Source organism: Gadus macrocephalus, chromosome 17 (genome assembly GCF_031168955.1).
Source record: "Gadus macrocephalus chromosome 17, ASM3116895v1".
NCBI lineage: Eukaryota > Metazoa > Chordata > Actinopteri > Gadiformes > Gadidae > Gadus > Gadus macrocephalus.
The window spans coordinates 10,509,964-10,537,455 of NC_082398.1; the positions used below are offsets into that span (position 1 = coordinate 10,509,964).

General features: G+C 45.0%; 1 protein-coding gene across 1 annotated transcript in view; it reads left to right on the forward strand.

The window, feature by feature from the left end:
* The window catches only part of nrxn2b (neurexin 2b), a 186,073-nt gene that overhangs the window by 153,343 nt on the left and 5,238 nt on the right, over window positions 1–27,492 (forward strand). Inside the window, exons 9-12 of the mRNA XM_060035898.1 lie at window positions 3,612–3,756; window positions 7,557–7,705; window positions 8,170–8,402; window positions 11,665–11,855. Of these exons, the coding sequence (XP_059891881.1) occupies window positions 3,612–3,756; window positions 7,557–7,705; window positions 8,170–8,402; window positions 11,665–11,855 (718 nt within the window). The remainder of the gene's footprint in view (window positions 1–3,611; window positions 3,757–7,556; window positions 7,706–8,169; window positions 8,403–11,664; window positions 11,856–27,492) is intronic.

The window sequence follows — 27,492 nt, forward strand, 5'->3', positions numbered from 1 at the left end:
TTTGTCAAAAGTTAAGATTTATTTTGAACGTATTTATTTCATGAGAGGTCGTCAAGTGTGACATGAGACATAATAATTCTGCTGTGTCACGGCTTATGTTTTATTACTTCCTGTGAGTCGGCTCAGTTTCGCAGCGTCGGATAAAATAATAAAAGATGGCAGCTCTTGCTTACCGCCAGCTGGTGATAAGGTTCACTGCTCTCCCTCTCTCTCTCTCTCTCTCTCTCTCTCTCTCTCTCTCTCTCTCTCTCTCTCTCTGTCTCCCTCTTTCTTTATCATCATGCTGTCTATCTCTCTCTATCTTTTTTCTCTTTCTCTCTCTCGATTTCTTTCTCCCTCTCTCTCTCTCTGTCTCCTCTCTCTCGTGTCAAATCTCTCTCTTTTCTCTCTCTTTCTCTCTGGCCTTTCTCTCTCCATCTCTTACTGTCCCTGGCTCTTTCTCTCTCTGTCTCTCTCTCTTGCTGACAGTATCTCTCTGTGTCTGTGACTCTCTCTCTCTCTGTCCCACTCCCTTTCTCTTTCTCTCTCTCAAGCGCCTATGATGGCGATGGAGACTTAATGGATGGATTATCCAGCTGTGTCTCGTCTTGCTGTCTCAACTGCCACTGAGCACCCTGTGAAAAGAAATTGAAATAGTTGCTCAGTCTGTCTCTCTCTCTCTCTCTCTCTCTCTCTCTCTCTCTCTCTCTCTCTCTCTCTCTCTCTCTCTCTCTCTCTCTCTCTCTCTCTCTGTCTCATTGACTCTCTCTCCTGCCCTCCCCTCTAGTGTGCACTAGCGATGCGGCCCGAAGAATCACCAACACTGAATTGTTGTGTTCCTTTTTTTGAGCCGAAACAAACTGGTTGTGTCCGTCTCTTTGGATGCCCCCAAATGTTGATAGCAACGGCGGGCAGGGCACAGGGGAAAGGTGGGGAAGCGTGAAGCATTGAGGAGGAGATAAATACAGCTCTCTGTTCGACAGTAACCCCCGTCCCTGGATCGAATTAGATTGCTAATTGCGTTTTAATAAATCGTCAAACTCTGCCTATTCATTCTTTTGTTTCCATGGCAATGATGAGTCATGAACCCCCCCCCCCCCACACACCCTAACCATAACCCTAACCCCCCTCCCCCCTCTTCCACCCCCCCATTAGGGACTAATTTAGGTCCTCTTGGCAGCTCTACCTGTCTGTCACTCTCGGCCCTCTGTTTAAGGGGAAGTTTGAAACTTTGCGTCGGTATTAAAAGTTGATGAAAAGCTCTGACATTAACGACTTTGTCGTTCCGGGCTGACAGACAGCTGGCTGATAATGATGTGGATGTGCTCTCCTCTCATGGATTGAGTGCCGTTTAGACTTGGTGGGGGAAAAAACTATGTGAGTGGGCCCTCACTCACTCACTCATACAGAGGAAGCACGTCTGTGCACAGTCACCATAGGACAACACAGCTATTATTGTCCACACTCCCACAATGCACCTCTCCAGTCGCGCCTCTCTCTCTCTTTCTCTCTCTATCTCTCAGTCTCTCGCTCCTTCTCCTTCTGTCTCTCTCTCCCTTCAAGCGAGCAAGATAAATGTTGCATGGCCACTGCTCGACAAACCACCAATTTCCCATTCATTCTTTCCATTTACTCTCTCTCTCTCGCTCTCTCTCTCTCTCTCTCTCTCTCTCTCTCTCTCTCTCTCTCTCTCTCTCTCTCTCTCTCTCTCTCGTGTGCTCACGTGTCAGTACATTCACTCAGCTGCCCTCACATTTTCTTGCCCTGATGTCCCAGCTTCTTCGAAAACTGTTATAAAAAAAGTGTTCTGTCTCCCTCCGCCCAGTATATTCACTTTATCCCCTCTCTAAAATGCCTCCCTCCCTCCTTCCCTCCCACCCCCTAGCCTCTATCAGTAGCAAGGATATTTAATTTTTATTTTGTATCTCTTACTATGTTTTATTATAGATCTTAGGTGTGGAAGTTACCTGGTAATTAAACACACAAGGATTCTGATAATAGACCCTCCCCTCCCCCCCTGACCGGCGAATGATTGGCCCCTGCTCTCGCCACTCACTGCTTTCCTTTCCCTACATGGAGGGCACACGCCCAGCCCTGCCAAATAACTTGAATCCTTTGATTGACAGCTGTCTCTTCTACTTCAAGGACAGACTCCTGCGAAAGAGGTCGCTGTCCATGGTGCTGAATTCTGTCAGGACATCGTAAAGTCAATAAGATAATAAGTACAAAAACATCCCTTTTCTACACAGATCAGGTGATGAAGGGCATCAATTGAGGGCACCTTGAGGTTTTTTTTCAAACTCATGAACTAAACACACTGTCCACCCACACAAAAACATACACACACACGTTGGCGAACACATGCAATCGGACAATCACATTTCACCTGGCAATATAATTGGCCAGAAAGCAAGGTAGCTATCCAGCCAGGCATCCCATGGTGGGGTGTGTGTGTGTGTGTGTGTGTGTGTGTGTGTGTGTGTGTGTGTGTGTGTGTGTGTGTGTGTGTGTGTGTGTGTGTGTGTGTGTGTGCGTGCGTGCGTGCGTGCGTGCGTGCGTGCGTGCGTGCGTGTGTGTGTGTGTGTGTGTGTGTGTGTGTGTTTGAGAGAGAGAGTGTTGGTGTGTGGGCAGGAAGTAGGGCTAAATTTAGACTCAACACATCAACGGTAATGTGTTGGAAAACCCACTGTCCTTTCTTTTCCTGTTGTGGTTATCTCCGGTCACGATGACCTCCGACCCCATGCCAGTGATTGTGTTTGTTAGCTTAGAGCCCTTCTAAACACACACACACTTTCTCCCCATATGTTCTTTGTTAACTGGTAACATGTCATATGGTAACTTCTATTCATTTTACAATGAGGTTTGATCGATTTGATTACAATTTTAGTTTGACAGGATATGCATTTGTTTGGATCGCAAGGTCTACTTTTATGAATATCTGGGTTAATGAATATCCTTTAGGAAAACCCCCAAAAGCCAATATGTTCCCGCAGCGATGGTCGAGGCAGCTGACTGTGTGTGTGTGTGTGTGTGTGTGTGTGTGTGTGTGTGTGTGTGTGTGTGTGTGTGTGTGTGTGTGTGTGTATGTGTGTGTGTGTGTGTGTATGTGTCTGTGTGTGCTTGTGTACATGTCTTTGAGTTTGATTCCGCAGTAACTAATTACACTGATGGCTCACGGGAACACTGTGTTTTACCACAGTGAGACACTATTTAGCTGAATGTCATATTGGTTTGTGTGTGTTCATGTTTCTGTGTGTTACTGAGAAACACAGTGAGTGCCTTTGAATGTGTGTGAGTGTGTGTCAGTGTGTGTCCATGGTATTTAGTGTGTGTTTTTGTGAATGAAGTGTGTTTGTTTGTTCATGCCCCATTATCCAAAGCAGCAGGTATCCTTCAAACACAACTGGGATTGCACGCGCACACACACACACATTCACACAAACACAAAAACACGCATCCGTGTGTGTGCCAGCACAACACAGTGTGTCTGTACATGTATGCACGTGTTGGTTGGCACTTATATAGAGGTGCCTTCAAACGTGTTTGTGAAGGGCAACACATGCACCAACACATCTCATAGCGACTACATGTTTAAAAAACCTCTGCAACATCTATCCACTGCCTCCCGCCAGTTCGTGACCCGGTGTCTGTCTTCAGGTAAGGGGCCGGAGACGCTGTTCGCAGGACAGAAGCTCAACGACAACGAGTGGCACGCCGTCAAGGTGGTGCGGAGGGGCAAGAACCTCCAGCTGTCAGTGGACAACGTCACAGTGGAAGGTAAGCCGTGCCCTCGTCCCCACGGCGACCAGAGCTTCTGATTGGGTGGGACTCAATGACTCTCCTCAGGGGACCAATCGACCTCCTCGTTGGCATGCGTTTCAAAACGTGAAGCAGTAGGAACGTTTACGAAGTGTTGAAACGGTTATGATAAAAAAAAGAGATTAAACATTCGTTCCGAGATCTCCATTACATTTTCTGGAAGATATTTGTGACATGCTTCGAAATAGTGTACACAATTAGAGCAAGGAAAAGGCTACTATCGTACCTAGAAATACAATTTAATAACAGGCATATAAATGAATACGTTTTAGTCACTTTGGATTATTACCATCTGCCCAATGATTCAGCGGTAAACTGTAGTAAGTAAGCAGAATAAAACACCAAACTGTGACCTGGTTTCAGTAATATTAACAGCATATGCTTAAGGGGCTGAGATACACACATGGACAAGCTTTGACTGTGGGTGAAATTGAGATAAACTAGTATGTTTGTGTATGTTTGTGTGTAAGTGTGAATGTGTGTAATGTGTGAGTCACAGTGTGGGTGAGATCTAGAGGCCCTTTAACACAAATCTTATTTTTTATTGAGCAGTTACCCAGCACACGTGACCCTTGAGCAAGGCGTGGGAGGGCGTGGAAAGACGTTTACGTAAGCGTAATGTGTGTCAAGGGTCAGTGTGGCAAGGGTCCTCTGAAAAAATGTACGCAATGATTACTTTCTGACCTTTAAAGTGATCAAACGACGCGGTAAAGGGAAATAAAAGTTTGCTTTACATCCACTGCCTGGAGATTCGTTGGTTTGGGTTGTCGTGATTTAATTGAATAAAGGATTCTTTCCACACGATACTTATGTAGCGTCATAAAGTCGACACAATCAGAGCAGAACAGATGCCATCATAATACCTAAGAAATTATATTAAATGATCTTAAATCCGCGTCGGGATTCTTCGGCAATTACATTTCTGATCCGTTACACGCGATAATAAACTATGCGCAGTCGGAGCTGTGTGCACATTCAACCCGACCTAATGCATAGCTAAACATCATGATTCCACTAAATCCGCCAATCCATTTTTAAACCCTTTGATTAAATATGCATACGTGAGGCCGTTGGGTTAAATAAAACAGTGATGCTACTGTTAGTGTATTGCCATGGAAACGTGAGAGCGATGGGTGTGTGCAAAAATGTCAGAGCTTTCTACGAACGAGAAAGAGACTGCTTCCGACAATACAGAGCAAACTAAACAAAACGAAGTAACATTAATCTCACTTTTATTTAAGGCAAATGAATTAAGTATAGGTATTCCTTCATAACAAGCTATTTTTTTTACCTTCAGGCTGTATTGCGGCTCTGCAAATGAAAATATTTACATGAATTAAATCAAAATGCGTCAGAGAACCTTGGCACCGCGGGGTGTTATGATACCGTCGCGTTTACGTGAACGCAACCGAAAACAGTTCTTGAGATGCTCTTCACGTTACGAGCAGGATGCTGCGGTAAATAGCGATGATGGCTCCATACAGGAAAGGCAACGCTGCTGTGTTCTGACAGGTACTCATTACCATGTGGGGCCACACGTCCGGGGGTCAGAATGCATCCGAATGTGACTGTGAAAACCTCAACACACAGGCCTTTCTGTGGTGTACACGTGTTGGATACAAGCAGCTCGCTTTTTTTTATCCTGAGATGTTGTTGTGTTTGCGAGAGACCTCTGTATGAGTTCCAGGAATTAATTGATTTTTAAGGGGAGCAGTGGATAAGAGTGCAGCAGTGTATTTGTATAAAAGATTGATTCCTTTTTGGTGCCTCATGGGTGAATGGACAAGAAGGCAGGGGAATATGTTAATGGAGAGGGATAGCTAGGTAGGATAGTTAGTGTAGAGGTAGTGTGTGTGTGTGTGTGTGTGTGTGTGTGTGTGTGTGTGTGTGTGTGTGTGTGTGTGTGTGTGTGTGTGTGTGTGTGTGTGTGTGTGTGTGTGTGTGTGTGTGTGTGTGCGTGTTTGTGTTTGTGTGGGTGTGTTTTTGTGTGTTGGTGCATGTGTCTGCATGACTGATTATATGTGTGTGTGTGTGTGTGTGTGTGTGTGTGTGTGTGTGTGTGTGTGTGTGTGTGTGTGTGTGTGTGTGTGTGTGTGAGAGTGTGTATGTGTGTCTGCATTTGTGTGACTCTATGTCTTGTCTGTGTGTAGTTATGCGCATGGGTGTGTCTACATTTGTGTGTATGTATGTCCTGTGTGTATGTATGTTTGCTTGTTTATGTGTTTGTGTATGAGTGTGTGTGTGTGTGTGTGTGTGTGTGTGTGTGTGCGTGTGCGTGTGCGTGTGCGTGTGTGTGTGTTTTGGTGAGTTGGGGACAGGGTGTTATCACCTCACAAACAAGAAAAAAAAAAAAAAAGTTAATAAAATAAACAAAGACATTAAGAAAACGACAACCGGGAAGTCCTCCGGGTCCCCTCAGACCGGGGGCCATTTCATTGGGCGGCGAGCCAGGGCCCATTACCCCGGGCCCCTGCGGTTAACACTGTGTATCTCCCGCCGTTTTAGAACAGCAACAACCAATTATGGCTCCTGTGTTATTCGCCCCTGAAAGAGCCGATAGCGCCGATATATTCAGCGCGGTTACAATAGAGCTCGTAAAGAGACGGTCCAACGGTCCGTACGGGACGCCCTCCATGTACCCATTCTCCTGTTGTTATTTGGACGGAAGCGACCATTTTTATATCAATGTCTGTAACAAGGTGTGCAGTGGGCGAACAGTTTCCCCAACGCTGCTCTGTTCAAATGTAATGTGGCAATCATCCAATGAAAACACGCTCATCTCGTTGGTTCCACGGTTCAATATTGACCCGATTGACCCTGTTTTACTTGAGCGTGTAACTCCACCGTACAGTGATTTGGCAAAATAAACAAACAATAGCAGACCGCCAGGCGCATGTACAGCAAGTGTACGGGATGTGTTTAGGTTAACTTCAACTTTATTGATAAAGGTATTGCTTTAAAACAAAGGTAGAATAATCAAGCATTGCTTAGCGTTCGTAAATGCAATAATATGCCTTATCTAACCGTTCACTTAGTTAATTAACAGTTAACTAATGGCCTAGGAATTATTTACTATTGGTGATTGTGTTAGCTGAGATATTCGTATTCAGTAATTAGTGGTTCATTATTCTAGCGTTGTTGTCAAGTATTACCTAATTGGTCAATAAATATATAAACGATTGCCCGCATCCCATTCCAGCTACTCAGAGAGAATACACAGTGCCAAGAGACATTTTCTCATGTAAAAACATATTTTTTTTTTAATGAGACACAAATCGAACAACCGTTTTAATAAATTTTCAATTATTGAATACAACACTAGAAATAAGTGATGAATAGATTTGAAATAATACAAAAGTGAAATGAGATAAAACAACACGCACTGTTATTAATACAAATAAACAAACATAAATATACAGTATATATTTATGATTAAAAACAACTGAAATGAGATAAAACAACAACCACTATAAAGATTAAAATTAAACTATTATATATATATATTTGCTTATTAAACAAATAAAATGAGATAAAACAATAACCACCATAAAGAAAAAAAATACACTATTATATATATAAATATATATATAATTATAAAACAAATGAAATCAGATAAAACAACCACCGCTATAACGAAAAAATAAAAACTATCATATACTACTATGAATAAAAGAATAAAACAAACAAAATCAGCCGTAACAACAGCCATTGAGTACATTGAGCTCCTCTCACCTCCCCTCCCCCCCCCCCCCCCCCAGGCCAGATGACGGGCGCCCACACCCGCCTGGAGTTCCACAACATCGAGACGGGCATCATGACCGAGCGCCGCTTCATCTCCGTGGTGCCGTCCAACTTCATCGGCCACCTGCAGGGCCTCACCTTCAACGGGGTGCCCTACCTCGACCAGGTACCATCCACCCCCCCGCTGGGCTGGACTGACCCACAAAGTTTGGCACTTTTAAACTTAGTTTCTGTATCACTTCTGCCCCGCATCAAATGTCACCTTATAATATTGGTGCACCCTCGGTTTATTCTATTGTCCTTTATTTTTTTATTACAATTCAATTGTATTATGTAGGAAAAGCATCTATATATAAATATATAGACTTAGCATACATAGTGCAATTTCATTGTTGGTAAGAAATAAAGTAAAAAATATTATTTCCCATCTAGAAATGATAAAGTTGACCTTATTCTTGCATTATTCATCATTTCATCCGTCTTAGTTTCTTAGTTTCTACGTCTATGGTTCACGATTAATAAAATATTCCGACAGTTTATATCTCCACCCGTGTCACTATGCAAGAGAACAATGCTTGCGTCAATAAAGTGTGTCCACTCAACGGACATCCCCCCCCCCCCCCCCCTTAGTGCAAGAACGGTGACATCTCCTACTGCGAGCTCAACGCCCGCTTCGGCATGCGCCACATCATTGCTGACCCCGTGACCTTTCGGACCAAGGGCAGCTACCTGGCGCTGGCCACGCTGCAGGCCTACGCCTCCATGCACCTCTTCTTCCAGTTCAAGACCACCACGCCCGACGGCCTCATGCTCTTCAACTCAGGCGACGGCAGCGACTTCATCGTGGTGGAGCTCGTCAAGGGGTGAGCGAGACCATTGGTGTACCTCATGTGTGCGGAGGACCACTTGGCACCTGTTGCAGCCCCCTCGTCCCAGTGTTTCCCACCACAGTGTTCTGGGCTTGTGACCCCCTCGTTTGTAGTTTAGTTATTACAAACCCTTTTGTGTGTATTTGGTTTCACACATTTAACCATTTTGAACCCCATCATTATCTAACCTTGTCTTCGATGTCCGGTGAATCTTTGTGCATAGCGCCACGTTAATGAGTTGATTGTAGTTTCATTACTTATCATTAGTCTGACAGCTTCTGTCTACAGCACCGCAATAAGATTCCCTTCAGAACAGGAAGACCCACACCCCTGAAGCTGCCTCTAACAAAGACTTCCACAATGCCAGAAAAAGATTGAGTGTTTAGGGTTAGGAATGGAAAATATAGTATGCCTGTTCACCAGGATGTTTTACTACATCCGGTCGCGTTTCTTAGTTTGCAAGCCAGGATGCTTTTTGGCTAATTTGCCCCACAATGCTTTGCGCAGCAGAAAATACGTCACATCGACTGAGCCGGGGAAAGTCGATGTCCCAATTCTATGCATACTATGTGCAACAGTACATACTTTGTAAGGATAGCTGTAGTAAAAAGTATGCTATTTGGAACGCAGCTCCAGTATGTTTTTTCCATCCCTGTTAAACGCAGCTTCGATTCCCTCTCAAGAGGCATGAAATGCGCAATATAGTTTAACCGAGAGAGGGACTCTCTAGCTTTTGCATACCAAAGCTCAGATGGTGTTTGGGTTTGGCTCCTTTCGAATCACAGTGACAGTCTCAAAGGGCTTCATATGATACTAAAACCTTGAGCCTTTAACCTAGCCAGGGAGTCATCCACAATGCAAACCCGCCACTAAGTGGTGTTGCTTCCCCTTTAAGGCCAATACAAATTAGATTGTTCAGCTGCAGCTCGTTGAGTTGATTTGGTGGCCCCATTCAAAAGTGTTTAGACTAGAGGCTGTTGGGTTCACAGAGTTTGGTAGGTCAACAGTATTTCCTTTAACCCCCTCGTCATTTCTATAAGGCAATTTAATTCGATCTGTTATGATTTACAAAAAATAAGGTAGAACGTTGAAATGGAAATGATATGTATTTCTTTTTTTTTGTTACTTTTGTTATTATATATTGTCTGAAATCCTTCCAGATAAGTAAAGGGAAGTTGTTATTGACCGTCTAACAGTGCCAGTGTTTTGACACAATAATAATAATTATGTGAATAGTTTCATTCAACCCTTTCTGAAGGTTACGTGCTTCGCCGAAGATAGGCTTATAAAAAAGTTTACTGTTATTCAGAATAAATTTGTGTTATTTTGTTTTCTTGGCAAGATACTTCTGCTATGTTGGTGATATTGTTTTGGTAATGTGCCCTGTAAAGCACTTAAAACATAATTTTTTTTTAACAGCCTGTGAAATGCTGTGAAACAACCTCACTAACTATAAATTGTTTGGAAATGTTTTGTATCCAAACGGGAAAGCTTGGGTTGCCACTGCCACAGTGAGATGTTGAATAAACACACACCTTAATTTCTGCTGCATTAGCGTAGCATTTAGCGACATTAGCGTTTAGCCTTAGCCTAGCAAGACAAGCCTACCACCATCTGTATTCCTTAGTAGCAATGCCATGATGCACCCTCATCTGCCCTTAAGTAAAGAAAGGCACCTCTGTTTGTTTATGCCAAAACCAGGAAGCACATTAGTTTATTTAGCTGACACTTTTGTCAAGAGCAACGTTCATTAAGTGCATTCAACGGTGAACCACTAACCTAAAATGTTCAAGAATCATTTGACTTAATGCAATTAGTCAAACAAGCAACTGCTGTAAGTGCTAAAATATAGTATCTGGCACAGTTGAATCATCTTTAATTCATGTTTTCCACGGGCCAAGATGCAGTCTGAACAGATGAGTTCTCAGCCTGCGGCGGAAGATGTAGGGTTTCATCTCTCCTGATGATCCCGGGGAGCTCACCCACCATTGTGGAGCCAGGACAGCATATCATTTAGATTATGTTGAGCGTCTACCATCCTGTAGTGAAGGATTAGCGAGCTGTTTTGGTGGGCTGGAGTATACGGTTTGACCATGTCCTGGGTATAGGACAGGCCAGAGGCGTTGATAGCCCGGTACGAACATACCAGTGACTTGAATCGGATTGGAGTAGCAGGATAGTAGTAGGGTAGGAGGCAGCAAGTAAGATGACACAAAGAGAACAAGCTTGTTTTTGTCTCCCAAAATGTTTCTCCGAATGTGTTTCATGATCTCATTTACTGCCTTCGTATTGCAGTTTTGCACTGAAAAGTGTCCTCTCAATAATGTCGAATTGATTGACAGAGGTTATGACGGTATGAGAGAGAGCGTCCGAGGGAGGCTAAGAGAGCGAGACGGAAAGCAGGTTAGTGTGTCTTAGAGTCCGCCGCCATGGTAACCTTGGCGATGAGTTAGTGGCTCGGTTGAAAAAAATATTGAACTCTGCAAGGGGTCGCGTCAATGATGTAAGGCAGGTTGTGCTGACCTTGACGTGCCCATGGCAACCGAGCGTTGAGACACTGCTTCCCTCCAGGACGTCTGGTCGATGGCATTTCAATAGGGCATGTACGCCTCCACCCATGCTTGGGGACTTTGTGTCATGCTGGTATTGTAAAGGGCACCCATGCTGCCTTAAGTCAATAACATATGTGCCCACATATATAACTGGTTGATTTATCACAACAATTGTGGAGGGGGGGGGGGGGAAATCATGGTATATAATGTGACTTGGATTCCAATAAAGTAGTCCTGATTATTGTGATAGTCCCTCCCTTCCTTATCGACCAGCCCTTTGTGTGCTTAACCACTTCACACTCTTACTATACAGGCTGTCACAGGCCGGTACCTTCTGTTTGTATCTGTGTACTCCAGAACTTGTCAGCGTAGCGCGCTCCGGTTCTCAGTAATTCATCTGTGTAGCACACTCCGGTGAGTCTTCTGCCGGGAGGTTTGATGTTGTGGGGGATCCTCTTGTCCTTCAAGTGCTCTGTGGAGCTACCTGATGTCATCTTATATGTGTAGGTATCTGTGTAGGGGGCTCCCGTTCCCCTAAGTTGTCGGTGGTGAAAACGCTTATTCCATTCAAGTTACCCAGCTGAAGTGTTCTGGTTTAGTGTTGGTTCCCTGTGGAGGTGTGCAATATTCTCTGTATAGGAAACCCAAGTTCCCTGTGTGTGAGCGTTCTGAGAGTTCTAACCCCTCCGTCTCCGTCTCATTAGCTACGTCCACTACGTGTTCGACCTGGGCAACGGGCCGTCGCTGATGAAGGGCAACTCGGACAAGCCACTGAACGACAACCAGTGGCACAACGTGGTGGTGTCCCGGGACGCCGGCAACGTGCACACGCTCAAGATTGACTCGCGCACCGTGACACAGCACTCCAATGGAGCACGGAACCTGGACCTCAAAGGTAAGGAGATCTGCCCGGGGGCTGAACTAGACTAGCCGACCACCGATGTACCACAACAGTGATTTGTTGTTGGGAAATCATTTTTGGCAAAATGGCCGCCCCCGCTGCAGTACATCGTTTAAGGTTAAGCCTTGGTTTCTCCTCGTTTTTGTCTGCGCTTTGATGTGACGTTTAGTACAGATCCTTTGGGCTACATCTAATTCAATTTGTATCACAAAAATCTGAAGAATCTATGCAAACGGGTGCATTACATTATAGGGTGGAGACGATATGGTAATAAGGGAACTAATGAAAAATGTATTGCAGTGGCGTTTGTTTAAATGTGGGATTTGGGGGGTTTCTTTTATGCTAAATGATAGACGAGAAGCCAGCCTATATTCTCCTTTGCTGGTCAAAATATTTAAATTCAATCGTAAAGTTAATAGTTTTTAATTCCTTTAGCATTTTACTCTGCTATTAATGAATTCATCAAAAGGTTTGAAAACCATAGGGCGCAATGTACGATGAAACACAAAGCGTAATCACACACACGCTTTTCCCCAAAGAAGCCAAATCCATTCAACAAAAACGCAAGGGGGCCGAGATTTGAACTGCTCTCCCCTCTCCCCTCTGGGGCTGAAGTGCTCTTGAGAAACATCAGACGAACCTTGTCCTAATGTGACCTACATCAGAGAGTCCAATCTACAAAAAAGACGTTGTCCTTTCCACCCCCCTACCTTTTTCCTTTTACACGGTATTGTCGCCTTGTTTTTCCCAGTCGAGCTATCTTCACTCTTAAAGATACCCCAGAAATGGGTGTAAAATTGTACACTTGACTCTCACCTGTAACCCTTTCATCGGACACGTTTTATGTCCTCCTCTCCCGGGCGAAACAGCGGCTCCTTCAGATAATAGCAATGGTTAAAAGCCTCTCACGTCTGAATGCTTTGTCTTGCCGTTCGAATCGGCGTGTAAAATAACAGTGAGAGAGAGAGAGACACCTGGAGCTGTTAGTCGAGGTAATTTTAGACCATGGGCGCTTTTCTATCTTTAAGGACTCAAACTCCTTGACGCGGCAACAGTTTTTTGGTCGGGTGAAAGCACAGGGAAAACAACAAGGTGACAGCCTCTGAGGATTCAGGGGGAAACAAGTCACGGCGCCACAATAAGGCAAGAAGGCAAGAACAGAAGGAGTACGGAATAAGGATGTAAAGATGGAAGTAGGAGAGGGATTGAGGGCAGGAGGAGACACAATACGAAAGAAGGAAAGGAGCTGAGAGAGAGGGAGAGAGAGGGGGAGAGAGAGGGAGAGAGAGAGAGAGGGAGAGAGAGAGAGAGAGAGAGAGAAGGAGAGAGAGAGCGCAAGGGGGGAAGGTGGAAGTGGTGATGGTGTTGGTGATTCACAAGTGGTAGAGGGATTCTGGCTGACATTAAACTGCTGTAAGTGGCCTTAGACAGAGGCCCGTTTGTCAGTAAGAGAGGATTCGAGATGAGTGACTCAGAAACACGTCCAAACGTTGTCTAGTGTTTCCCTGAGGACACTGCTGATGGATTAGGATGGTGAGGAAAGTGATGATGGTGATGATACTGTGGGTAATATATAGAGAGAATTGAGAGAGATGATGACACAAAACGAATGTGTAATCAATATAAGTATAATCAAAGTACAAAAACATACTTCTATTAATGTAATTTGCACTAATAATGGATAATACTAATGAATATACATATATACTACAATCAGGGCATTTAGCAGACGCTTTTATCCGAAGCGACTTGCGGTGTATCGGCTGATACACACATTGACACACCGACGGCAGAGTCAACCACGCAAGGCGACAGCCAGCTCGTCAGGGGCAGTTAGGGTTGAGTGCCTTGCTCAGGGACACGTCAACGCTCAGCTAGCGTATACTAACGATAATAATATATGTCTATTGTTTGAAGACTTGTTATGCACACACACACACACACACACACACACACACACACACACACACACACACACACACACACACACACACACACACACACACACACACACACACACACACACACACACACACACACACACACACACACACACAAAAGAACTTTGCCGCTGATGAATTGACAAAATCTCCCTTCGTGGAGTGATTAGTGGCTTGTCAGTTGAGGGTCTGTATTGGTTAATTGATTGATTACAGCAGTGGTTGGGCCTGTTCTTGGATCTTATTGATCTATGATTACAGTACAAAACAAACTTGCAATAAATAAGGAAGACAATCTTTATAACATTTTAAACTAAGTTTATAATAGTTTGTGTGTTCAATTCTTAATTTTTTATTTTGGCAATGAAGTTCTGCCCGGTCTGCTCAGGTTGAACGGTACCATAAATTGCTGAAGTTCTCAGTCGACGAGAATTCAAATAGGGTGATGATTGTTCATGATTGTTCCCATGCATTCTGGGAAATGTAGTCTTTGTATTGAATTTAATAAGTCCAAAAAACGAGGAATCTACCATAAATAATGGCTTGTGTTCAGCTTGCATTGAATACCACGTTCAGCGCACCGACAACGGTGTCATTTAGCGATGAGTCATTGTGCGGGCTAGTGAAAATGAGCGTTCCGTGTTAGCCTCCTGCTTACTGCTGTGGTGTCTCTATGCCAGCTAGCATGATTAGCAAGGCTCGTCGCAGCTATATCCCATAAAAAGGCCGGCAAACCAAGCGTGCGACAACCGTCTTTCACTTACTCTCTCAGCCGGCCACCGTGGAGACGTGTGGCGAAAATGGCGCCATTAGCATATTTAAAAAATGTACGAAAACTTGCACGACGATTTGTTTCCGCAAATTAAACAGACGGACGGCAATTTGCGGAGATGGAGATTGAAGGTGATGTGGTTGGTGTTTTAGGCCCTTGACGGGCTGAGGCTGTAGTGTCTGCACGCGCACGGCTCATGTGTCGCCTGAAAAGAAAAAGAAAAAACCCCGTGAAAAAAAATAAAATGCTACCATCTGCGCTATTAATCTGTTAGCCGCTTGTGTTTGCTTTTTTTTCCCCTTTTTTCCGTGGCCGCCTGTTCCTTTAATTGAAGAGACGCTGCCTGCTGGGAACGCACGCTTATGCGAGCGGTTGTGGAGAAGAGTAATAGTTTTTAAATCTGCCTTCTAGATATTTCTGTAGCGCTGGACCATTTCTCTGTTCTCGGTTCTCTCTCCCCCCTCTGGTCTAATTGGACATTCAGAGCATGTTCACTCGCTCTATAAGCCCATTTCTTTCCCTTCTTTCTGGGGGCTTCACTCACACATCGATGCGCGGGTGTGTGCACAAACACACACACACACACATACAGACACAGACTCCCAGCACGGGTGGTAGGTTTATACATATGTTCACATGACGGCAATGACGGACGCCAGCTGTGACTGAAGGGAACTGGGAGGCAAAAAACATGCATTCCGGAATATATACAAGCTCAGACAAATGCAGAGAATTCTCTTCATGTTCACTCTTGACTCTTATTCACATGATTAAACACTCACACACACACACACACACACACACACACACACACACACACACACACACACACACACACACACACCCTTCAAACGAGCTTAATCCCAAATCGTGTTTTCGGTATCATGCATCTTTCATTTCTAAGTGCATTTCCTTCTGTTTAAATCAGCAGGATTCCGAAGTGTAATTACAAAAAAACCGAAAGGCTTTTTGTTTATTTTATTTTTTGGTGTCCCAAATTCCCTTCTTATTTCTCCAAAAACATGTCATGAAATATTAGACAGTTAATTATCTTCAAGGTATTTTCTCGCCGTCAGGTTTGTAATATGGGGACAACACTAAGCCCCAGAGGTAATGCTTTATTGCACGTGAGTCTCACACCGAGGATGTTGGGAAAATATGGCGGATTAAACATTCCCACCTAAATGAAAATACATATATATTGCGGCTTTAAAAAGTCATAATCCAAACTTTTTCGACTCACGGATAAAATATCTAATCGAAATGCTCACAAATTCAAACATGCCAAATGCATTAACAAACAGATAAAACAGAAATCACAATATGCTAATAGGGTAAAAGACATAGAAATAGGTTACGGTAGAAAATCAAACCAAGTGAGCTATGCCTCATAGCGTAATAGCCTAATTCATACATCGGCCAAATAGGGATATCTAACCTAATTCTACTCTTCTAACGCTGCTGATTCACTGTGCCTCATTGGCTATATCCTAAGCCAATCAGAGTCATCTATTTGACCTAGGCATTTTCCACGCTAAACACAGGATGAACCTTAAAATATGACGTAGGCAATTATGCGAGGAGGCTAACGATCCATAAGACCCATAAGAAGTGACGCAGGCCTTCCATTGGTCCCTCCCCCACTCCCGCCAGAGGCAGCAGGTGTGCGCCCTAGCGCTACGCTCGGGGCCCCCCTGATGGGGCCCCTCTGAGACGGCGCCGCGGGGTACCCTGGGCCGTAGCGGAGCGCCGCTGTAGCGTCCCGGGTCTCCTGCGCCTCCCGGGGTGTTGTTTATAGCTCCCACTCAGCGGCCTCGCCGATCCCTCTGACGCTCTTTACTGTCCCCCACTGTGACGGATGAAGGGCCGGACGGAGAGACGGACAGGAAGGCAGAGAGACGGACACAGAGGGGATTGGACACGTAGATGGGTGGATAAACGAAAAGAAAGACGGAGGCATGCCTATGCTTATGGATGCATGTCTAGATAAAGGCATGCAACGGTATCGAGATGGATGGATGGATATACGCTTTGATTGATAGACGATGGAAGTGCTTTGGCAGATATGCCTAGATGGACTGATTAGAGCAGAAGAAGATAAATGGATTAAAGTATTTTCGACAGATTAATCGATGGATGGATGGATGTCACGGACGATGGACGGAAAGATTGATTAACGGTTGTTAAATAGATGTATAGATGGAGAGAATAGATGGAGATACATGCTTACACGCATGGATTGCTCGATAGATAGAGAGGAAAGGACAGATTTTGCCCGGGTGAATGGATGGAGAGGTTCAAGGATAGATTACCGGTCGTTAGATAAATAGATGGGTTAATGGGTGCTGGGTGGATAGATGGCTTCTTCATCCATCGCCACAAGCAACAGGGATGCCCGGTCTCTGATCGGTATCCAATGGCGACGGCTCTCGACGGTGTGTCCGTAAAAGAGACACAATTAACACAGTGTCCTCTTCTCAGGAGCGTCTAGTGCCTCACATCAGCACGCTATCGGAAAGCAATACAGTGCTTGACATTCAGGCTGGAGGAGTGTGGGGTGGACTTGCAGCCAATGGAGGATAACTCATGCCTGCACGATGTGTATTATAAAGCTCTCAAATCACCCCTTCAGTGTACGTGGCTGAACACACAGGTTTACGGGCAAAGAGAATACCCGGCTGGCCCTGTTATGATTGGCTTTTATTGTTGATGATCGCAGGTGTTATTCCATGCATGCTAGCAATTGTGCGTTATTGTGTGTTATTTTCCCTATTCTACGGCCAATTGTTGTTCATGCAATTAATATCCTGGTGAATTTGTGAAGGGTACTCTGTGGTTGGGTATTGTCTGGTGTTCTCACAGCCGGGAGGTGCCGGGTCTGAGCCCCAATTCCCCCCGCCTACCCTGTCCTTGAGCAATGGATGTGAATTCACTGTCAGCGCCTGGGGATAAAAGCATCTTGTGTATAACTAAATGGTGGTAAATAGAAACTCGATTTACCTCGGCCAAAGCAGTCTAGAACGGCCTATTGAAGAAGATCTGGTGCTTGGACTAAAACGTCTCAGCTACTATTTGGACCAATCTTGTGTCCCCAACTTCCCTATACGGCGCATACATGCTTTCTTGTTCCCGTAGACCAGGTAACAGCAAAACGCGTGTTCATAATGCTTGTTCATGTCATCATTTAGGCAGGATTGGACACGAGTCTGACATAACCAGGAACAATAAAACCCAAAATTGCCGTTATTTTTTAACTCGTGTGCTGCTCGTGAATGAGACACTTGGCGTACCTTACCCGGGATCCAACCCTGACTCGCTTTGAAGACATCTGCAAATGAAGTGCCTTCGCGCGGCACTGCTGGGACGTATGATGTACAGTGCTCCGGAACAAAAGCAGACCCAGTGAAGGAGCGGCCTGGCAACACAGAGAGAGGGAGATAGATAGAGAGAGAGAGAGAGAGAGAGAGATGAAGAGGGAGGGGGGAGAGACAGGGCGATCAAGGAAAGGTAAACACAATTTAATGAGCTTTGTGCTCGCCAGCGGAAAGTTTGAGATTCATTATTTGGTCAGCCCAAACTATTTGTCAGACACACCGTATATACTAATCCGTGCACCGATAACGGGTCGAATAAATAGCTCCCCTTACCCTGACCCTTAACATTTATTATTTTGGCTAAAAACATTTTTCTAAAAATAGTTCAAAGCTCTTATTTGTGCTTGGTTTGGTTTCTCATAAATTAAGTAAGAGTTCCTTCTGTGCTTATAAGGGCTGATGTTGTTTTTTTGTCATGTTGTTGCATGCTATTTAATTTTCTGACACACAGAATAGCCAGGTGAAGACCACAAACCAGAATCAAAGCAATTATCCTTGCAGAACTTTTATTTGCGCACGCTGTTATTTTGAAAGCGAAAGCCATTTGAGGACATGCACTTTTTGGGTTATTGGTTCATGGGGAAAGAGGACACTTCACGGTAAGGCGCGAGAAGAGCTATCACATTAATTACAATCTGAGAAAAGTCGCAATGAATCCAAATTTTCTCTGATAAATGGGGCGTATTTGCATTAAAAATTAAAAAACAAAAGTACAAACACACACACACACACACACACACACAGACACACACAGGCAAAAGACACAACGTATGGAGCTTTTTCGTGAGTAATGTTCAGATTAACTAAATATCGCTGTGCATCACATAAACTTGCGTGGGGAAAGAACAAAGTTCCAATGTAGTGACTAATAGCGTGTAGATCTGACGACAAAACTGTAAAAGTTGCGGTACAAACATGCTAATTCCACCATTAGGGCTCTGAAATGAATCAGGGCAAGCGGTTTGTCCCACAGCCACACACACACACACACACACACACACATGTCCCTCCCCATGCACACATTCGCTTAGAACAAGCGCCTGCTGTGCGCATATATCGATGGGCGATGTCACTCCAAACACCCCCCTCTGCCCCAATGGGCTCCACACCACGATCGATCTGCGACACTAATGATGTCCATTTACCAGCAGCAACCAGCCCTCGACGCGAGGCAGAGGGGAAACAAACCTCTCCTCTCGTAGCCGCTGCAAGTACCCGCCTCAACACGCAAACCTCAGCCTTGGCTGTTGTGCACATGTCAATGTTTTAGCCATAGCCGTTGTAGCCCAAGCCTTAAGCTTGCGTGCTAGCGTAGCAGTGAGAGCTAGGTGGTAGATTGTGCTGGGTGTCCGCTTGTGATGATTAAAATTAGCATTATGAAATGTATGGAAATCGACAGTGTTTATGTAGGATAGTTATGTATCTATCAGGGAGTTTGAACCCTGACCTAAAGGGTTCCGGGTTCGATCCCCATATGTCTGCAGTCTGACATGTAGACACCCTCGAGCTGATGCCTAGCTACCTGCCTGCGCTTTGATGAATTCCATCTTAAAATTAAAATATATCGTAAATGACTTTGGATAACAGCTTCCATTATGACAAAATGGCATTTTAAACTGTATATAAAGGTGTGTTTGCAATCCGCACTCAGGAACCAAATAGCGTCTCGGTTTCATTGGCCGCAGCCGAGTGAACTCCGCCCATGCAAGACGCAGTTCTCCACCGCCGGCCGGTTCCCTGTCCGCCCCCCCCCCCGGCACCCCGGACCCCCACGCTGTGCAGCGGCGAGGGTCCTGTGGTTGACCTGCTCTGCTTCGCCGGCTCCCATTAAAACAGTCTCAACCCAGTGATCATAACTCCGGGGCTCGTGAAGCCCTAGACCAGGGGCTGTCGGGTAGCTTTACACACAGCCTGCCAGGAAGGTGTTTGACGTAACCCCTTGGTTAAGGTCATTGAAGAACAAAACAACGACAATGACAAATCCTTAGCGATAATGCAAATCTTACTTAGCAATTAGGCAGAATCCTGTTTGTTTCCGTTCAATAGTACACCTGCAACCAATGATTCAATGACATGACTTCTATTGCTGATATGCATGATTCAAATGGGAAACTTTTCATATATTTTGCCAGTTTTCAAGTTTTTCCTTTTAATATTTTTCCACACTCTCTGTCATTCTTCACTCTCTCTCTCTCTCTCTCTCTCTCTCTCTCTCTCTCTCTCTCTCTTCATCCCGCTCTCTCTTTCTCTCCATCTCTTCGCATTTCCCTTCCTGATCCCTCTCGTCCTCAGCACCTACTGCGTTAGATAACAGGTTTTCTATTTGTAAGTGTGTGTGTGTGTGTGTGTGTGTGCGCTCATGTGCATGCATGTGTGAGTGAGTGTGTGTGTGTGTGTGTGAGCAGACTTTGTGAATGTCCTAACTGGCGTTGAGATAAAGGCGTTTTATTCTATTTGACAGCTTAAAGTTATGCCCCCAGCTGAAGGGAAGTGTGGGGGGGGGGGGGGGGGGGGATTTACAACTCACAATTAGTCCAAGAAATAAATCAAGCTGTACTCTTCTCTATTATTTATCAGCGGGGAATAAGTGATTTGCAGAGGAGGGAAGGTACTGGGGAGTTATGGCCCATGGTAGTCGTTTCTTTTTTGCTTGGCTGGGGTAAAAAATACATAAACGATGGATTGTGAATATAGACGGACAACCCGGTATTATGTCGTATTTATTTTCACACGGGAAGTGGAATGCCCGCGTCACGTCGGTTTAGGAGGAAGAGGAATGTTCCGGCGGAGGCGGTCGGCCGTGAATCATTCCCGATCCATAGTGCCACTCTCGGCACTTTGTGCATTGTATGTTTTGAATATTTAAACTGATTACATCCTGCAACGATGAGGAGGTTCCAGTGGTACGGTGAGGGGAAGGCTTGGATGGGGAGATGCAGATGGTTGCTTTCGGGGGCCATTATTTTACCGTGTGATGTTGAGTAGCCATTACAAACTTTTGTTACGTCACAATTGGGAGTGTTCTGCCATCCATCTGATGGATGAGTTGCATTGCAGTGAGTGCTCGTATCAGGCGTGAACTGCTATTCCGTACACCTTGTTCTTCATGCTCAGCCTATACTTAAGGATTAGGGGATAAATATAATATTGAGGATAAATATTGAAAGTGCGGACACGACTGGCAAATAATGGGGTAGACGACAGGCAGCCAATCAAATCGGTTGAGGTCCAACGGTTTACACTTTGAACCTTGCTGTGAATATGAATTGTGGAGATGCATGTCAAGGCCCGGGTAAAGCAGAACATGGGGTTGAAGCGAGCAAAAGAGGGTAGCATAAAGAGACGAGACACAGAGCGTCAGATGTGTTGAAGCCGTGCCAAACACAAGCAAGGTCTTGGAATAACCATAAAACATAAAAACAAAAATGAAGGGTTCGCCTTCTTCCCCTGTACGCCCGAAACTGGCTTATTTTCAGAGGTTTTATGTGATCCAAAAATCTCTCTGTCCTTCAAACGACCCAGACTCCAAACATTGAATGTCTGAACTCCAAATTGGACGTGTCTCAAAAGTGAGACGCTTCCGGGACCAGACTTGACACAACAAATGTCAGTTGAATCCTCAGTCGAACTACGGGGACACTCTTACGACTTCAGAAACCCTCCAGAAAGACTTTAATTGAATTAATAGAGTGGGGCTGCTTTGGGGGCGCAGCCACAACATCTGTCACTGAACCCATCATTAGACAGCTATTTAATAATCGCACTGCCTGTCGGTTGTGTGGGATATGTTGAAGCATGTGTGTGTGTGTCTGTGTGTCTGTGTGTTTAGGTGCTCAAACGTAAACGCACACACATCGCTTGTTCACACACTCACACTCTCGCTCTTTCTCTCTCTTCAAGACACACACTCACACACAATTATTCACCTACCCACACATACAGGCTCACACTCACCCACTCACTCGCAAAACGAAAGTACAAACACACATACACACAAACACATATACATGCATACATACATACATACATACATGCATGCATACATACATACATACATACATACATACATACATACATACATACATACATACATACATACATACATACACAGACAAACAGACACACACACACACACAGACCCAAAACCAATACAACGCACACACAAAGCAAAGCATAATTAAGCAACGCATCAATAGTGGTCAGCCAGATTAGTTGTTCAGACATCGTTGCTGGAGGCCCATGCTTTGTTCTCACCTCTCTGCGTTAACACCTTCCTGATTCACGGTATCTAGCCGACGGAGTGCTAAGTCGAGGAAGGCTTTGTGTTTCACGGCAACACAACCTCTCGGTGCGGCCTATTTTCAAACATCACAAAGGTCTTGCCGCGTGATGGATATTAATGTGGAATTCAAAGAGTGCGAGTGTGAATATTGGATCAGGGCGCTTCAGAGCTGCCTGCACTTGGGAACCAATTACAGGCCAACGTGTGAAGGTAGAGGGCTTTTATTTTGGAGGCGTCCGCGGGAAGACAAACAGACGATGTGCAAAACAAGAGCGCCATTGGCAAACGTCTGCAGGAAATTAATGCATCTCTGGGGGTAAAGGGATCAACGCCGATTCAGATTGAGCGTAGGTCTTGCACACCTCATCTTTTAAGGAAGTGAAATCAGTTAAGGTGCAATAGCACAATGACAACAACAGATGAAGCCGATCACACTGTTCATCATTCTCGTTTGGGAACGTATCCAGTGTGACGTTGCAGACGTCAGATCGAGGCACCCATTTTTGTACTAAAGCATAATGCTTGATAGTATTATCAATTGTACAATTGTCAAGTGTTTTCAATCCTTAGATTAATCTGAATGTGTTCAAATTGTGTTTTGATAAGGCCCCCCATGATGATGTTACAGAATTTTTCTATTTTTAACTGCATAATCATCATCAATATCTGAAGTGTTATCATACACCGATGATATTTGCACAAAAATCTGTTGGGAACCACTTTAAAAGCTCCCAGGCACACTCACAGGACACCTGCGTTTCACACACACTGGCCAGTGGCCCTCCGGAGAACGGCCCCTGAGAGGTCATTAGTGAACACGGGCCCCCGCCCAGCAAGGTCCGGGGCCAGGGTCCGGCCGAGACCTCGTGTAATTGGTCCCTTTACTGCCGGGCCCCCTTTGAGTGACACCAGAGGTCTTCGTCACGGCCAGGGGGGGGGGGGGGGGAGGGGGGGGGGGGGGGTACAGAGACTGTCTGAGTGGGAGCCGAGAGGTCGTCTGTTTTTTCGAGACCCCCGACAAAAAATACCAGCGACACCTCCTACCTGCGACCCCCAGCACTACACCTCCGTCTCCTAACTCTCTACTCGGTTGTTTCTTCCAACCCCTTTGAATTAACCAACAGAGACAATCATATACCCAATCTTCCGTCTGCGGCTCCAACCAAAACTCTTTGGATTATGACTTATCAGAAAGATATTTCGTCCCTCTCTTTGCCCCTGAAGTTCCCTTACCATCGCCACATGATTAGGAAACACAAATCAACTCTTACAAGGTTTGCTTAGGCCCTCACAAATAGACGCTTTTTTACTGTTAGATCCTTGCGTTAATAACAGGACGATAACACTTAGAAATTATTATGAAAATTGTGAAAGCAAGTCTTCGTAAACCTGCTCTTTGTGGTTTGTGGTTATGCACGATCACGGAGAACAGAGACACAGAAAAAGTCGATTGACCATTATTAATCATGTTGAAGACGCCCACATCGCAAGCAAACACCAGACCTATCGGACGAGTCCAATTCCCCCGTCGGCCGTCCCAGATTAATATGCAGGGTTGAAGTTTAACCTTCTCCTTCCTCACACACAATCTCCAAAAAAAAAAAAAAAGAGAGTGAAAGAATGAAAAAAAACCCTCTGCTCGTTTTCTTTCCTGCTCCCCACACGCTCTGCGCTCCAAAAGATTTCATATTTCCAGGGCATCGCTCAACCCCGGCGCCCTTAATGAATCCGCGGTATCGATCCGGCCGGGCCGGGAGCGGCCGGTCTGAAATATGACATGTCTCGGTGCTCATTAATTGCGAGGAGAAGTCTGCAAACGGGTCCACTCACACTCCATTACCCACGGTCTACATTTAATTGACCCACTGGCTTCGCCCACACAACAGCTCCGGTATCCACCAGGCTTGGAATTCGCCCCCTTTTTCTGCTATTGAGACGTAAACACGGCAAAAGGCATTTCCTCTGAAAGTTGGCAGGGTTTTTGGGTGGATTTTGGCGTAGTGTGGGGAACAACTTCATGTTTATTCAAGTTAAGATCCCGTTATTTTCTTTGCGGCTTGGATGTATCTCTGAGTCAACCAGGAAAACATCTTTGAGTTACCTCGTGTTAATGTTTTTTGCCACCCATGGAACGAAACAAATCTTCCAGAAATCAACTTGGAAGAGGGTCGAGATTATCTTAATAACTATTATAATATTTTTTAAGCAATGACATACACAACAGGGAAATCCATTCAATGATGCAGATTGGTAATGAAACATAACCTGATAAGCAACAGAGTAGTAAGATGAAAGAACAGATACGGTGACGGAGGGGGATATTGGAAATATAATTCTAAAGTCTATATTAGTGTGAGAAAGAGGTATTGAACCCCGAACTCACATGTGGGACGGGACGCACCCAAGGAGTGAACTTTTTGAAAGCAGGACGAGGCTCAGAGAGTTTAAGGAAAATACTGTAGGTTTATGTAAACTTCCACAAACGTGCAAAAGGCAAACAAAAGAATACAGCCTCTCCTCAAGCTGTTGCATCTCAAATGCCCCCCCCCCCCCCCCCCCCCCCCAACTCACACCATGTCTCCCCATTAAATAGGCCTACCAATCAGAGGCCAATGGGGAGAGCCCACTGGGATAGTTGAGAAATCAATACAACCATGATCAAAACGCTACAGAACAATAAATCAAACACTATATATTCATTAAACGATGCATACAAACATAGATATACACACACACAACACAGTCTTTGATAAATAAATCACAGCAACCATACAAACGACACTCAGAAGCACAACCGCTACCTCACCACCCCCCCCATTAGCAATCCAAATGAACTGTCCCGGAACAGAAAATAAAGCCCTTCGAAATAATAATAATAAAGTTTCTGTAATACGGCCCAATGCGGCACGCGTTCCCCATGGACCAGTTGCCGGGCGGACAGGAAGAAGGGTAGTTGAATTGTGAGCGTTGTGTTGTGACAGACAAGTTGATGTATGGTTAACTGGGTGACTTATGTATCATGTATATAAATGAAGTGGATTAAACTGTCGTGTGTGGTTGTTTGTAGTGGGGTGCTATGTATGTATGCACAGGTAAACGGTAGGATCTGGGGAAATGCGACCCTCGCTTTTCACAATTAGGAAATGTTAAATGAGCCATTTTCAAAGTAGTAAATAATGACACCATGACAAGTGGCATTTCAATTCAATCGTAGGCAGGGAGATTAAAGCTGCACACCCCCACACACACACACACACATATACACACACACACACACACAAGTCATTCCGCCAAACCATTAATGCCAGGGTAAGAAATTTATTCTCAAAGCATTTTTTGTCAGATATGTTGAAATTTTCTTAAAAACTTGACAGCAATCAATACATCCGATGATCTGACAGAAAAATGATAGACATCTGCTATCTGTGGCTGTCGCAGGCCTGCAATTAGCCCGTCAAATCATTTCAATCGGTCTGAATGAAATGATTGGATGGCAAACCTCCCTAGCGATCTGCCCACATCACACAAGATAGACATGCCTTTTGCTCACGTGTGGTTTTGGAGGATGCCTGAAGGTAGAGGTTGGATTTTTTCAGTTGGACACTTTGAATCTAGCTTACTCTGGCTGTTCGAGACAAATTGCCTACTTTAGCTTTAAAACTGTGTTCTAAATATGTTCCCATCATTAGCTTAATCTTGTACATATTCCTTGTAGTGCATTCACTGTGCATCCTTTTCGAAAAAAGGTTCCCCCTTGAAGCTCAACGAGAAGAAAGACAGCAAATAATTGATCACAGGGTAGTCAATAAATATTTCCGTTTCATCTCATGGTGCTTCACTCCATCTCCGACAAATGCAATCATTTTAACATCTCTTTCTTTTCCACGAACAACCCGCCCCGGGGTGCCGTCGTCGAGTTTACCCCTTCCTCCCCCTCCGACGGAACACTGTATCAGTCCCGACGCCGGGCGCAAAAATAGCTCTCTACGCGCATTCATGTGTGTGCCAACCCCTGAGGCGGGGTGTCCCCGAGGCTCCCTCCCTGCTGCTCGGCAGTCAACAATGTAAATTGGCCTATCCCAGTCAAGACACTGGCTCTGAGCGCCTCCGATCCTGTCAGAGGCAAAGCCGAGTACACGACATCAAGCCTGCCTGGGATTGATTTTGTCGATGCCGCTCTTGTGTTTGGGTGTTTCCCGTCTGCGTACCCCGGAGCTGGCTGAGGGTTGCTCTCCCCCCGATCAGAAACACGACGCGCCGTCTTTAACACTGACAAGTGCACCACAGAGAAGGCTGAGTGGTTGTCAGTAAACAACGCTTGGATGTTTATTAGAGGGCAAGGAAGAGGCCGTACGCAATGAGTACAGTGTGTGTTTCTGCGTGGGCGCGGGGGGGGGGGGATGATTGGGGTGGTAAAACGTTATTACATCTTTGAAGGCGCAAGCGATATTTTCAGAAATGTCTACATTAACCTCAGATGGTTAAGCACGTGTTTATTGGAACACCATCAGCGAGTACAATATGTGATTAGAGTGTCGAGTTTACTACATTTGGTCCTCCCCAATTATCAGGGGGCTGAAATTACAGGGCCTTGTCTTCTCCCTGCTCGCAAAACACTCGTAATTTGATCTTTAATTACCGAATCAATGATCCCTATCAATAGGTATTTATTCCAACCGAAGATTTTGGCGGTTCTCGGCTGAAGGGATCCCATTTTGAGGCAGTGAGGCAGTCTCGATGACCTTGTAGTGAGTTGTTTGATCCGGTTATGGACACACTGGGTATGTTAAAACGTAGAGGTTTATACTGCAAATCAACCCCCAGCTAAGAGTCCCTATTGTCCCAGGAAGGAAGGACCCCCCCTCTGGGTTCATCCTCAAGGTTTCTTCCCTCAGGCTCTGACAAGGGTTTTCCTTTGAGTGATTTAGAGGGTAAAGGGGTTAAAGTGGTACACCGAGAGTCCACTGGAGGCTGTGGCTGTGATTAAGGGCTATACAAACACAATTGACCTTGCCAGCCTATCTACGGACCTCTGATGCCTTATTGGACGAAATCACAGGCACCCCCCCCCCCCCCCCCCCCCCCCAGGGCCGACCTGCTCCTTCATGACATGGATCTGAATTCACTGTGTGTCACGGCGCATAAAAGCCTCTTGATTAAGATACGGTTAATATGGCTTTCTTCCTCCCAAGGGGAATTCATTTATAACATCAGCAAAAATATATATATTCCATATATTTTATAATAAGTGCTGATATTACAA